Consider the following 15,477-nt stretch of genomic DNA (forward strand, 5'->3'; position numbering starts at 1 on the left):
CCCATCAAGCGCATATTAACACAAATCCTGCTGTTATTCGCCTCACATAAACGTCTACTCCCCACAGATTCTATCACCCGTTACTGGCAACTCAGTTGTCAATTAACCAGCCCACACATCTTTAGGATTTAGGAGGAAATTGGGGCACACTGCCAAAACCCACAGTCACAGGAGAAAGTGCAAACACCACACAGACAACACCAGAGTTAAGGAATCGGGGCTGTGATGCTGCAGCACTACTCTGTTGCCTGTAGCGGCATCAGCCTTATCTCTTAATTCAGATCAGCCATGATCACATTGAATGGCGATGCTGGCTCGAAGGGCCGAATGGCCTACTCCTGCACCTATTGTCTATTGTCATGGATTCAAGCCCAACTTCAGATACTCAATGACATAAAAAGAGATAATGGTAAAAATATTCTTCAGGTCAGAAAGCATTTGTGGTCCAAAAATGCAAGGTCCAAAAAAATAAAATCAGCCATGATGTTACTGAATGGTCAAAAAAGATATGAGGGGTCTTATGGTCTTACATTTCTTATGTTCTTCAATACGGTTTAAAATGAGCATGCTGAAATCTTTCTTTAAGAAGGATTTGGGTGCAAGGACACAAAGCAAAATTCTGAAAATCTGGAACAAAGCTAGAACATAGAACGGTACAGCACATTAACATTATCTGTGCCGAACATAATGCCAAGATAAACTAACCTCATCTGCCTATACGTGATCCATGTCCTTCCATTCCCTGTATTTCCATAATATTTGGGACAAAGACCCATCATTTATTTATTTTCCTCTGTACTCCAAAATTTGAGATTTGTAATAGAATAAAATCACGTGGTTAAAGTGCACATTATCAGATTTTAATAAAGGCCATTTTTATACATTTTCGTTACACCATGTAGAAATTACAGCAGTGTTTATACATAGTCCCCCCATTTCAGGGCACCATAATGTTTGGGACACAGCAATGTCATGTAAATGAAAGTAGTCATGTTTAGTATTTTGTTGCATATCCTTTGCATTCAATGACTGCTTGAAGTCTGCGATTCAAGGACATCGCCAGTTGCAGGGAGTCCTCTGGTGGGCCTGTATTGCAGCCATCTTTAGCTTATGCTTGTTTTGGGGGCTAGTCCCCTTCAGTTTTTTCTTCAGCATGTAAAAGGCATGCTCAATTGGGTTCAGATCAGACTTGGCCACTCAAGAATCGACAATTTTTTAGCTTTGAAAAACTACTTTGTTGCTTTAGCAGTGTGTTTGGGATCATTGTCTTGCTGTAGAATGAACTGCCGGCCAATGAGTTTTCAGGCATTTGTTTGAACTTGAGCAGATAGGATGTGTCTATACCCTTCAGAATTCATTATGCTACAACCATCAGCAATTGTATTGTCAATGACGACAAGTGAGCTAATACCTTCAGCAGCCATACATGCCCAGGCCATAACACCCCCACCACCGTGTTTCACAGATGAGTGGGTGTGCCTTAGATTTTGGGCAGTTCCTACTCTCCTCCATTTGCTCTTGCCATCACTCTGATATAACTTAATCTTCCTCTCATCTGTCCACAAGACCTTTTTCCAGAACCGTGGTTGCTCTTTCGAGTACTTCTTGGCAAACTGTAACTTGGCCATCCTATTTTTGCGGCTATCCAGTGGTTTGTGTCTTCCAGTGTAGCCTCTGTGTTTCTGTTCATGAAGTCTTCTGCGGACAGTGGTCATTGACAAATCCACACCTGACTCCTGAAGAGTGTTTCTGATCTGTCGGACAGGTGTTTGGGGATTTTTCTTTATTATAGAGAGAATTCTTCTGTCATCAGCTGTGGAGGTCTTCCTTGGCCTGCCAGTCCCTTTGCGATTAGTAAGCTCACCAGTGCTCTCTTTCTGCTTAATGATGTTCCAAACAGTTGATTTTGGTAAGCACAAGGTTTGGTTGATGTCTCTAACAGTTTTATTCTTGTTTCTCAGTCTCATAATGGCTTTGTTGACTTTCATTGGCACAACTTTGGTCCTCATGTCGATAAACTGCAATAAAAGTTTCCAAAGGTGATGGCAAGACTGGAGGAAAGATAAGGTGCTGAGAGCTCTCTTATACCTGCATTAAGGAGGTATGTGGCCCAAACATTATGGTGCCCAGAAATGGGGGGACTATGTATAAACACAGCTGTAATTTCTACATGGTGAAACCAAAATTTATAAAAATGGCCTTTAATAAAATCTGACAATGTGCCCTTTAGCCACATGTGATTTTTTTCTATTACAAATCTCAAATTTTAGAGTTCAGAGGCATATAACTAAATGATGGGTCTTTGTCCCAAACATTATGGAGGGCACTGTATTACGCAGTGGAAGCAGGGTTTTTGACATATCATTAAAGACTTCTGTTCCTGATTCATTCCAATGCAGTTTTCAGCTGGCATCTTTCTCCAATATTCCTTTGTGTGTACAACGGTCCTGACCCAAGACATCACCTATCCATGCTCTCCAGAGATGCTCCCTGACCCGCTGAGTTACACGAGTACTTTGTGCCTTATTTTTCTAATATTCCTTACTTCAGCAGTATTGATCAATAAACTGCTATGTCCTCCTGATACTGTTTCATCTATTTAAAATGTTCATAAATGGAATTCACTGTTCATTGTTAGGATTACATCAGCTTGACACTGAGATCATGCCGAGCTTTGGTGAAACCTTATTTGGAATAGTACATACAGTGAATCTAAATGAGGATATGTTTTCCTTGGAATCAGTTCAGTACAGATTCCCTAGATGGATTCCCGGGATCCCACAACTTGCCCGTAGGACATTAAGGAAAATGTTAAAGGGAAATTTCTGGAGGACAATTGATTCACCATCACAGGAATTTAGAAGCATGATACTTGATCACCTTAATACACATCAAAGATCTTGAAGACGTATCAAATCTCTTCTAGGAAGGTAGAGGCAGAAGCAAACCTTCTTTGTGATTACATCTACGGGCTGGGCTCAGGACAGGTCATGTGATATGTTAAGGACCAGGAACTTGATGCTGCTAACTCTCTCCACCACCGACATACCAATGGAAACTTGCACATGGTCTGCCAACTTCCTCTTTCTGAAGTCAATGTCAATCTGAAGTCTGAACGAGAGGTTGGTGTTACAGCACAACTCAGCCAAATTTTCTATCTCTCTCCTGTAAACTGTCTCATTGCCACCTGTGATTCAGCCATCCACAGTGGCGTTGCAGTAATAGCACCATTTAGCACTGCTAAACATTTGGTAATTGTTATTCTTGTTTTGGTTCTCTCCAAACCGTCCAGGTCTCCTACGCCAAGGAAGGATCTTCTTGTGATAAAGGTTTAGTGAAGGTTTACCAACTTTGAACCCAAGATGGCTGGTTTGTTGTTTAAAGAGAGGTTAGCCATGTACTCTCTTCAATATGGAAGAGTAAGGAAAAATCTCACTGAAATGCACACAAGAGTTTTGGCATGGTAGATCCGGAGTTGATGTTTCTCCTGGAACAACTGGAGTCTGGGATCAATGTCTCCAAATAAGAGCTTGACCATTCACCACAGACATGAGAAAGAATTTCTTCACAAGCCAAGAGAATCTTGGAGGAGGGTCAGTTGCAGAGGATATTTACGTCAGAGATTAACATATCTTTGGATATTAAAGGAATTAAAAGATTTAGGGCGTCACAGTGGCACAGCAGTAGAGTTGCTGCCTTACAGCGTCAGAGACCCAGGTTTGATCCTGACTATGGGGGCTATCTTTACCGAGTTTGTACGTTCTCCCTGTGACCACGTACTTTTTTTCCGGGTACTCCAGTTTCGTTCCACATCCCAAAGACGTACGAGTTTGTAGGTTAATTGGCTTTGGCAAAATTGTAAATTATCGCTAGTGTGTAGGATCGTGCTAGTATACAGGGTGATCGCTGATCAACGTGAACTCACTAGGTCGATGGACCTGTTTCCTGCGCTGTATCTCTAATGAATCAAAGGACATGAGGTTATTGCAGGCAAGTTGTACTGAGATAGATGATCCGTAATGTGTTTATTGAATGGAGGTTAGGTATAAGGATTTAAATGGCTCAATCCTGATTCTAGTTCTTATTACCCTCATGTCCTACTTTGCCTCCATCCCTGCTTAAAGCATTCTCAGGTTCACACTTCCAGCAAACAGGTGTCATTGGTGGAGGTGGAGAGTTAACATCAAATGTATTCTGTGTAGGAGGGGAAGGAATGGCAAATGTGGAGGAAAATGTACCCAAGGAGAGAGGACTTTAAACACCATTTTCTAACACTTAGGCCATAATGGCTGGTTCATTAGCAACATTGCATATTATCAGACAGGTGTCTGTTCTTGCGTGAAAGTCAATAACTCACACCTCCATCTTCAATGCCCTTTTGTATTGAATCGGTATTCCCTGCTTTTTATTTAAAATTTCGTATCATTTCCACTTCAGTATTCACGCTTCTTGACCCTTTGATAGACACAAAATGCTGGAGTAACTCAGCAATTCAGGCAGCAGCTCTGGAGAAAAGGAATAGGTGACTTTTTGGGTCGGGACATTTCTTCAGACTGATCCATTCAACAATACAGCCAGCTACCACTTCCTTTTCTTATTCCCATGCCAAAAAACACTTGAAATTTTAGTTTACTTCTGACAATGCTTCCATAATCTTAAGATCAGCTATTACTTACATTCTCTTATGAGAAACAATCCTCAGCACTGCAACTTAGCATCTCATATCACCTTAATCTTTCCCTTTTCTACAGCAATCCAAAAAAGTTGCTAGTTAGTGGAACGTTAATTAAATCATGACAGAGGAGTTGAAGACAAATGTCGGTTCCTTACAGTCAGAAACAAGTGAATTTATAATGGGAAACAAGGAAACAAGGAAATGGCAGCCCAAGTACTTTGATTCGGTCTTCACTAAGGAAGCCACAAACAAACTCCCAGAAATACTACGGGACCAAAGATCTAGCGGGAGGGAGGAACTGAAGTCCATAGTCAGAAATGGTGTTAGGTAAACTGTTGGGACTGGGCAGATTTCCACTAAGTGGGACCCTTTGGGTTCCAGTCACACAGGGAGGCCTGGTCCCCCAAAGCAACCCATTCCCCAACACAATATTCCACCACTCACCCATAGCCCCTAACTGCACAGGCACGTCTCATTTCCCCTCATCCCCGAGCACTCCCTCCCGAGACCTGCGTGTCCTTGTACATCAGTCACTAAAAGTAAGCATGCAGGTACAGCAGGCAATGAAGAAAGCTAATGGCATGTTGACCTTCATAACGAGAGGATTTGAGTATAGGAGCAAGGAGGTCCTACTGCGGGTGTACAGGGCCCTGGAGTATTGTGTGCAGTTTTGGTCTCCTAATTTGAGGAAGAACATTCTTGCTATTGAGGGAGTGCAGCGTAGGTTCACCAGGTTAATTCCCGGGATGGTGGGACTGACGTATGATGAAAGAATGGGTTGACTGGGCTTGTATTCACTGGAATTTAGAAGGATGAGAGGGAATCTTTTAGAAACATATAAAATTCTTAGGGGATTGGACAGGCTAGGTGGAGGAAAAATGTTCCCGATGTTGGGGGAGTCTAGAACCAGGGGTCACAGTTTAAGAATAAGGCGTAGGCCATTTAGGACTCAGAAGAGGAAAGACTTTTTCACCCAGAGAGTTGTGAATATGTTTAATTCTCTGCCACAGAATGCAGTGGAGGCCAATTCACTGGATGTTTTCAAGAGAGAGTTAGATATAGCTCTTAGGTCTAATAGGATCAAGGGATATGGGGAAAAAGCAGGAACGAGGTACTGATTTTGGATGAACAGCCGTGATCATATTGAATGGCGGTGCTGTCTCGAAGGGCCAAATATCCTACTCCTGCACCTATTTTCTAGGTTTCCATGTTTGAAGGTAGGATTCATACCATCTATTGATTGGTGCTCTTTAACCCTTTTGCTTCAACATATGATGTTAAAGTGGAATGTGTAAATCAGAATGCTTTTTTGGCTGCAGACCAAACAAAAAGCATTCCCATGGATGTCATGGTGGAACAGCTTGTGGGGCTACTGCTGCCATACAGCTCCAGTGACCCAGGTTCAATCACCACCGTGAGTGCTGTCTGTTTACAAGCTCTCGCTGAAACCACATGGATTTCCTCCAGGTGCTACAGTATTTTTCCTACATCATAAAGACTTGGGGGTTCATAGGTTAATTGACTGCTGTACCTTGCCACTGGTTAGTACGTGGCTGCTGGAATCTGGCGGAGATTGATTGCCCTATAGGGAGAACAAGGGATTTGTACTTTGTAGTCAGCACAGATTCAGTGCTATAATGTAATAACAAGGAACTGCAGATGCAGGTTTAGACTAAAGATAGACACAAAATGCTGAAGCAACTCAGGTCAGGCAGCATCCCTGGAGATCCTTGTCTGAAGAAAGGTTCTGACCTGAAACGATGCCTATTTATGTTCTCCAGGGAAGCTGCCTGAACCACTGAGTTACTCCAGCATTTTGTGTCTATCACAGATTTAATGCTTCTGCATTATATGACTTTGAAAAGGACAATAAGGCATTTCATCAAATGCATGAATTGTCTGTGCCATTTTACAATTTTCCAATGAATGGAAGATAGAAAATTCAAGTATAAATGACATTTTAAAATTGTTTATTGATTTCAAAATGTTTGCATAAAATTATAGATGAATGGCTACAACTGAAATCTGCATTGATATATAATGTATGAATACAGAATATAGATGATTTATAACATGGCAATATCATGCAAGTTCACAGCTGTATCTCCTTTACTTATACTGGAAAGACCTTCAGGACTGAGATAACTTGCTTCCAATGAGCGGTGTACGTACCCGCACTTGATTTCTTTAAAACAAAGATTTGCATACCAATTGGCACAGTGACACAACTGGTAGCACTGCTGCCTCACTGCATAAGAGACCTGGGTTCAATCCTGACTTCGGGTGCTATCTATGTGGAGTCTGCATGTTCTCCCTGTGACAGCATGGGTTTCCTCAAGGTGCTCCGTTTTTTTCCCAAAACCCAAAGACGTTCAGGTTTGTAGACTAATTAGCCTCTGTAAATTGCCCCTAGTGGGTAAGTAGTGTTGAACTGGTGTGTCTATGGGGAATCGATGATCAGCTTGGACTCGGTGGACCGAAGGGCCTGTTTCCATGCTGTATCTAAAGTCCCCAAGATCTTGACCATGCAAAGACTTGGTCCAAGATAATTGGTAACCAGATTCAGCTACTCAAACTAAGCACACATATACTCATTAGTACAAAGAACATAATGTGTACGCTGAATACAAGGTTACTCTTGCCCACACTTTTCATCAGTTCTACTCCTTCACCCTCTCACCTCTGACCCTTTATTCTTAACTGCCTCCTTCAGTCTCACAACTTCTCTGGTCCTAGTCTATCTCTGTTCATTCACCCTTTGCTCATCTCTATCCTGCTTAGCTCTTTCCCTCTTCCCTCCTTTCTAGGAAAATCCCATGCACACCATATCATTACTGGTCATTAAACTTAATTTGTAGCATATTACAATTTCCCACAAGACGATCGGAAAACGAAATGTCATATTTCTTTGAAAAATGCATACCATTAACTAAGATATTTTCAAATATATATACATTATATTAAGAGAATATACACATGTTTGTTTATGTTTAACATTAGAAATCAGGATGACAGGATTTGGGTTTTTGTTCACAAAATGCACAGAACTCACCAAAATAGGTAAGCCACCAGGCTTGGAAGTTGCACAGAGCACCATCTGGGATAACTTCTCCCTGTTCCAAAGGCAAAGTTTCATATTGAATCATAAGAGTCCTGAACTAATTACATCTTTCCATCAGACTCCTGATCTAATCACTCATCCACACTCACTTCCCAGTACATGCTACCACGTATTCTTACACCTATTTCTACCTCATTCAGTAATTCTGTTTTAGCACTTTTGTTTTTTGCACTATTTTAGATTGCACTAAAATCTTTGCACCATTCTACTGTTTTGCATTCATCATTGTATTTATTGTTGTATCATTAACGTGTATACTGTTTACCTAATGAGCTTCATGTGGACAAGGAAACTTATTGCACCCTGGTATACATGGCAATAAATCAATCTGAATCAGAAATGGGACCTTTGGACCACCAGTTCATGGCAACCTTTTGGCTTATTTACACTAATCCATTTGTCTGCATTAGGTCCGTATCCTTCTGTATTTGCCTTAATATCTCAAACATAATAATTATATATCATTCCACCACATCCTCGAGCATGTTCCAGATATCAATTACTCTGTGTAAAAAAAAAAAAGGTTCCCCTCAAATCCCTTTTAAAACTCCTTCTTCTCACCTTGAACCTATGCTCTCTTGATTTTGATAGGGAAAAACATTCATATTATCTATCCTATCTGTGCTTTAAAATTTAGTATACCTTCATCATTTTAGTATGTGCACTAATTTTTATTTAGTAAATGAAAATTAGAAAACTTAGAAGACATTGATAAGAGCCCTTGACCGCATCTCATCCACTTCTCACTACTGCTTTCAGTCCCTTTCCTCCTGGAGAGCAAGAAGAGTTCCATGGTACTCACCTTTCACTGCATCAGTCTTCACATGCAGTACATTATCCCAAACATTTCTGCCACTTTCAATGAAATTTCACTACCCAACACATCTTCCTTCTCCTCTCATTTCAGTATTTCAAAGATTCCGTTAACGTCACAATTTCTGGTACACTTTTCCATTTTCACCATTCACTTCCCTACGAATATCATGAACATTTACACTGTGCTTTCTCACTCACTGCTCTCATTACAAAGCTTTTGTGTTCTTTTTATCAGGTTCTCTCTCTCTCACTCTCTCTCTCCCTATAACCTTTCCCATTAACCCATCAACCTGATTGTAAAGGAGTTAAGTACTGTAACTTTACTGAGTCTTTAATAAAGGCACATGTTAAACACGTCCCAGTACTGACTGCATCTAGTCTTCAGGCATACTGGAACCAAGGGAGGAGCAAGGGGAAGATATCACAGTTATACTGAGATGACTGGGCGTGGTTAGTGGTATTGAGGTAGCTACATTATAGGTTGCATGCATAAACCTCCTGCGGGGTAATTAGTAATGACAGGCTCGAAACGCAACGGAGGAGCGTAGGGATCCGCAGGAGGAGGCTGAGGCTCGTTAATGGCTAACAGGTGCTGGCGGCTCTGGCGGTAGACAGTCCCATCAAAGTCCACCAGGTAAGATCTCGGGGAATCGTCCACACCAACAACGGTTGCGAGTCGGGAGAATCCGGTGGCTGTCTGCATGCGGACGACCTGGCCAGGCAGTAGTGGTGAGAGCGGGCGGCAGGACTTGTCGTGGGAGCGGTGCTGTATCTCATGCTTGTGAGCAATCCGTTGCTGGACGGCGGCAGGCTGGAGGACCTTGGGCACCAGGGATTGTTGGTGATCGGCGGTTGGGTGATCGGCATCGGTGGGCGAAGCATGCGGGACATCAGACGCTGGGCAGGGGATCGCATGGTAGGGTCCCGTGAGATGTTGCGAAGGTTTAGTAGACCCTGGTAGAAGTCACCATTGGAGAGACGAGACTGCTCGAGCAAATTCTTAGCACTGCGGACAGCTCGCTCGGCCAGGCCGTGGCTCTGCTGGTAATCGGGGCTGCTGGTATAGTGAGTGAAGTTCCACTTCACAGCGGAGGCTACTCGGGCTTTAATGTACTTGGCCATGCCTGGCCAATAGTATTGTTCCTGGGCATGTGAGACGGTGGCATCGGCTCCGGGATGCCCCATGTGGGCAGCGTTGTAGTACAAGTCATATAGGGAGGCAGGGACGACCACCTTGTGACCCTTGATGATGATGCCGTCCCGGAGCACAAGCTCGTCGTGGACCAGAAAGAAAGGGTGGGCACCCGCAGGCAGCGAGGTGCGTCTGCTGGGCCACCCCCGCTGGATGACAGCTGCGAGCTGTTGCAGGTCGGGGTCGTTGGCGGTGTGCTCAACCAGGCACTGCAGCTGTTTAGAGGGAACAAAGTTGACATTGAGTACCTGCAGATCCTCCTGCTCGTAGGGGTGCCTGTCACAGGAGGACGGGGGGCCCGGGACAGCGCGTCGGCCACATGCATCTCGGTGCCCCTCAGAAAGTCGAACCAGCTGGAGCTGTAACATCATGCGCTGGAGTCTAGCAGGAGCGACATGGATAGGCTTATTGAGGATGGTCACCAAGGGTTGATGATCCGTCTCGACGGTGAACCTGGTACCGAAAAGGAAGTCCTTGAACTTGGAGCAGGCGAATACAACCGCAAGAAGCTCCTTCTCGATTTGTGCATATCGCTGCTCAGTGTCTGTCATGGTACGCGAGGCATAAGAAATGGGCTGCAGCGAGCCATCATCATGGAGTTGCAGGCAGGCAGCGCCGAGTCCGAAGCAGGGAAGCATCACACGTAACTACAATAGGACGTTGCAGATCGAAAAACTTGAGAGTCGGTGTGCTAATCAGCTTTGTTTTGAGAAGGTCAAAAGCCTGCTGGTGTTGGGGAAACCAGGACCAGGCAATGTCTTTTTTCGTCAGTTGCCTCAGGGGTGCGCTCAGCTCGCTGAGGTCGGGGATGAACTTTCCCAAGTAGTTGACCATGCCCAGGAAACGCTGCAGGCTGGTCACGTCGGTCGGGGCAGACAGCTCGGTGATAGCGTTGGTCTTCTGCGGATCAGGTTTCAGCCCGTGGGCTGTGAAGATGTGGCCAACATAGGGTACTTCAGCTACATGGAACTTGCACTTTGACGGGTTAAGTTTTAAGTTGATTTGGCGAGCGCGGTCTAGAATCCGTCGGAGGTTGTGGTCGTGCTCAGCAGCATCTTTCCCATAAACCAGGATGTCATCCACGATAATGGCACACGGCAGGCCAGCAAACAGTTGCTCCATGGAGCGTTGAAACACTTCGCTGGCAGAGTTGATGCCGAACGGCATCCGCAAAAATTTGAATCTTCTGAAGGGGGTGCCAAAAGTGGTCAAGTCTGAGGAGTGTTTGTCTAGAGGTATTTGCCAGAATGAGCTCCTGGCATCAAGGACAGAGAACACCGTGGCCTGACCGACCTGGGCAGCAACATCTTCTACAGTCCTCATAGGGTAATGAGGACGTCATTGCCAGATTTAAGTATTTGGGGTTGATGCACACCCGTATCTCGCTCTTACCCTTCTTCATGGTGGCAAACATGGTGGAGACCCACTCGGTGGGTTCGCTGACAGCTTCAAGCACTCCCATGTCAACCATGTTCTTCAGCTTGGCTTCGACCTTGCCCTTCATGGCAAACGACACCCTGTGTGGAGCACGGATCACTGGTACAACCGACGGGTCAGTTGCGATCTTGTATACAAGGGGCAGCTTACCCAGTTCATCATCGAATAGGTCAGGGTACTCGGAGAGTGGATCCAGCATCACCCGCACTTCGTGGACAGTACGGTCAAAGGACACCAGCCCGAGATCCTGACACGCCTGATTGCTCAACAGAGTCACACAGTCAAGAATGAAAAACGACAGGTCACGCGAAGATTTCTTCAGCACGCAGTAGAAGGTGGCCCTCCCCACAGGTTTTAGCTCCTCTCCCCCATAAGCACGCAATATGGAGCGATCAGCAGTTAACAGCTCATTATTCCTTATCTTCCTGAACAGTGATGTTGACATAACATTCACCTTCGCCCCCGTGTCGAGCTTAGCAGTGAAGGACTTGTTGTTGATAGTGACAAGCACAGAAGGATCGGGGAGGCGAGATTGATTATGAAGGAGAGAATAAACACTGGCATCTCCCATGGAAATGCTGGGTTCAGAGTCGAGGGCATTGTCGACAGAAGACTGTGAAGCGAATTCGTTATCAACTTGTTGAAGGTTGTTTAAAACTTGTCTGGGAGCTGGAGGAACGTTCCCACGGGAGCGACAGGCAGCTGAGAAATGGTTCATCTTCTTACAGAAATTACAAGCTTTCCCAAATGCTGGGCATTGCGACTGCATAGAGTGGACATAGTTGCAGTTGGGCCACTTCTTGACAAACGGGACCCGAGCGGCATAAGTCAGCCGCGGTGCAGGGCATAGCAACACCAGTCAGATTAATAGCCCGATTATCAGATCCCCTCTGCCCATGTGGCGGGTCAACCACCTCAGCTATACGGCATGCATGCATAGCCTCAGTCAGGGTGAGATCCGGTCTTCGCAGCAGCTCTGCTCGTAGCTTCTGATCTAGCATGCCGGTGACCAAAATATCTCTGGTGAGCTGATCACGCATGTTCTCGAAACGGCACCGCTGAGCAAGGTAGCGCAGGTCAGCGATAAAACATTCAACAGGTTCATCAGGCTGCTGTTTCCTTGTAAAGAATCTAGCCCGCTCCAATATACGGTTGGAGGGCAAGTCACAAATCTCCGCAAATTTGCGTAAGAGACATACCGGGTCGTTGGCAGATTCCGCCGGCTCGACGACCTGGTCGTTGTCATCCAGGACCGCTGGATTGTAGGTGAAAGTCTGAGCCCGCTTCATAGCATCGGGACCGGCAAGGTTCAGCAGGAGTGAGGCTTTGACCTGCATCAGGGTCGTTTCGGTGAACGATGTTGATGAAGTGGTTGTAGTCCATCACGAAAGTAGCCCATCGCTCCACAATGTCAGCGTCAGAGACAAGGGGAGAGGGCTTGCGGCACGAGAATGCCATGGTAAATGGGGAATTAAACACTAGTAAAACTAGGAGCAAATAAAACCCGATAAACAGGAGGCGTGCGTTTAACTTACTGACACCATGTAAAGGAGTTAAGTCTGACACACTGTAACTTTACTGAGTCTTTAATAAAGGCACATGTTAAACACGTCCCAGTACTGACTGCATCTAGTCTTCAGGCGTACTGGAACCAAGGGAGGAGCAAGGGGAAGATATCACAGTTATACTGAGATGACTGGGCGTGGTTAGTGGTATTGAGGTAGCTACATTATAGGTTGCATGCATAAACCATCTACATCCATCTACACTGATGATTTCATTTAGGACTTATCCTCCTGGTAACCATGTCTTTTGTCCTGTCCATCCCTGCCCCACGCTGCCCGCAACTTACAAACTAACTTGCTTTCTCCTTTTTTTCAGTCCCAATGAAGGGTCTTCAACCTGAAATGTTGACTTGTTTTTCTTTTCATAAATGCTACCTGACCTGTTGAGAGTTTTGAGCAATTTTGCTTTTATGTCAAAGGCTCATACTGTTGAATAGAAATCAAATTAATTTCCAAAGCATGCAAATTGTTTTCATATTTGAAGTTGAAAAATATATATTGTATCTTAAGTACTCTGGTCCACCATGGCAAGAGATTACCACATGGACAGATAACCTGATAAAGATTGTTCTCAAAGCTGCCCTGAAAAACTGCAATATCCTAACACTTGTGGTAACCCATGGTCACGACATCTCAAAATGGAAGAGGAGCATTAGGAAAGGCAAGAAGAATTTGGCTACATTCATCAGAACCACACTGAAGCCCTTCTTGTACATGGAACACACCACCTCCCAAACTACCTACCCATCCACTCACCCACCCCATCAAGCATTTCTTGCCCCACCTTTGCCAGTCTGTTTGTTCCACATTGGTCACCTCAGCCCCCACAGAACTGGAGTAAATAAGCAAATTATCCTTGATCTCATGACACAGTCTCAAGAGAATACATTTATTTATTTTTAATTTTTAAACACATTTTCAAATAATGGAAATAAACTATTCAATAGATCCTAAAACCTTCATGTATTAAGCAGCAATATATTACAACAAAAAGCACTTCAAAAGAATGGCTGTGATCTTCAAACCAAAGTGACATTTTTCTTTAAGATTTTGTAAAATCAAATTAAATATTTAAAAGAATACAAATATTCGGGTGTAATGTGCTACAGGGTTGTTTGTGGAATCAGATATACAGCACAGATTCAGGCCCGTCAGCCCACTGTGTCTGTATCTTCCATTAATTATTCATTTATACTAACTCTACATTCCCTCTTGTAGAGTTTACATAAACGTATACAATTTATAAACCTTATAGCACAGATATATTTAGGACAGTATTTTTAGAAATCTTTCCAGTACCATTAATCAAAAACAGCAATGATTGTTGTGTCAATCACATAATACCCATTTACTTATTTTATGAAGAGAAAGAAATGTAGATTGCATCACATGTACTTTAGTCCATCATTGCGAAAGGTTACCAAATGGACAGGTTAGAGTGCTCAAACATTTTCATTTTTCTATAAAATGTGCAAGTGAAAAATAAATTAATATACGTTTTTGTGGCATTAGAAAAAATATGAACCGAATCATAGTACTATAAGTTCTGAAGAGAATACTCTATAATTCAGGTATGGTCCATTAAAGTTATTATCCACTTACCATTAGATAGGCAATACTGTCAAACAATGCAGCCAAAGTCAGACTCAGGATCATTTTCTATTGGGAAAAGAATGAAAACCTGAATTAGAAAAGCTTTATATCATGCTTGCTGAAACTGGTGGCGATGGAAATCTCCTCCTATGCTGCACTTGTTGAAACAAAAATTCTATTGACAAAAAAAAGTACCCTGCTCTCTCATTACTTACTGTGGGCAGCAGCTCTGCTAGCTGTGCCACTGTGCCCCTGGTGTTAAGAATATATTTGATAACTGATACAAAATTAATTGGCAGAAGGCCAAGTGTGTATACAAAATTCAGTAGCGTATAAGAGTTGTTAATTTCAGGAACTGTCCAACAAGGTTAGATCGCATTTTTCTGGTCTCCAATTGGGTTCGAATCCCACTTCTGACACCACGTTTTGTAATGAGACCAACACACAGAAGTTAACAACTCATAGTCGTTTATTGAAATACATGCTATCGTCTCCTTGTTCAGCGTCTAAACTAACAACAAGCTTGTGTGGATCACTAATGTCAGTGGTCTGGTTATAATGAAGATCGGACTTGACAATATGTGGAATGTGTAGCATGCATAACATGTGTAGTGATAGTTATAATAAAGGTAGGCTAGTATAGTTAATCTACAGGATCCAATGAGAGATTGCTGAAAGAATAGCAAATTGGCTCCATGGAAGGAAGCAGAGGGTGATGATGGAAGGTAGTTTCTTGGACTGGAGGCCTGTGACTAGTGGTGTGCCTCAGGGTTCAGTGCTGGGCCCGTTACTGTTTGTCATCTACATCAATGATTTGGATGAGAACATACAGGGCAAGATTAGCAAGTTGCTGATGATACAAAAGTTAGTGGTTTTGCAAATTGTGAAGATGGTTGTGAACAATTGAAGCAGGATCTGGATAGATTGGCCAGGTGGGCTAAGGAATAGTTGATGGAATTTATACAGAGAGGTGTGAGGTGTGCATTTTGGGCCGTCTAACAAGGGCAGGACCTACACAGTGAATGGTATGCATCTGGTGAGTGTTGTCTAGCAGATGGATCTAGGAGTGCAGGTGCAT

General features: G+C 43.6%; 1 protein-coding gene across 1 annotated transcript in view; it reads right to left on the reverse strand.

Moving 5' to 3' along the window:
• Nucleotides 1-15,477, reverse strand: part of LOC116980661 (G-protein coupled receptor 1-like) — a 114,630-nt gene that overhangs the window by 77,968 nt on the left and 21,185 nt on the right. The window contains exons 4-5 of the mRNA XM_033033104.1: nucleotides 14,409-14,465; nucleotides 7,728-7,788 (exon numbers count right to left, since the gene is read on the reverse strand). Of these exons, the coding sequence (XP_032888995.1) occupies nucleotides 7,728-7,788; nucleotides 14,409-14,465 (118 nt within the window). The remainder of the gene's footprint in view (nucleotides 1-7,727; nucleotides 7,789-14,408; nucleotides 14,466-15,477) is intronic.

Source organism: Amblyraja radiata, chromosome 14, assembly GCF_010909765.2.
Source record: "Amblyraja radiata isolate CabotCenter1 chromosome 14, sAmbRad1.1.pri, whole genome shotgun sequence".
NCBI lineage: Eukaryota > Metazoa > Chordata > Chondrichthyes > Rajiformes > Rajidae > Amblyraja > Amblyraja radiata.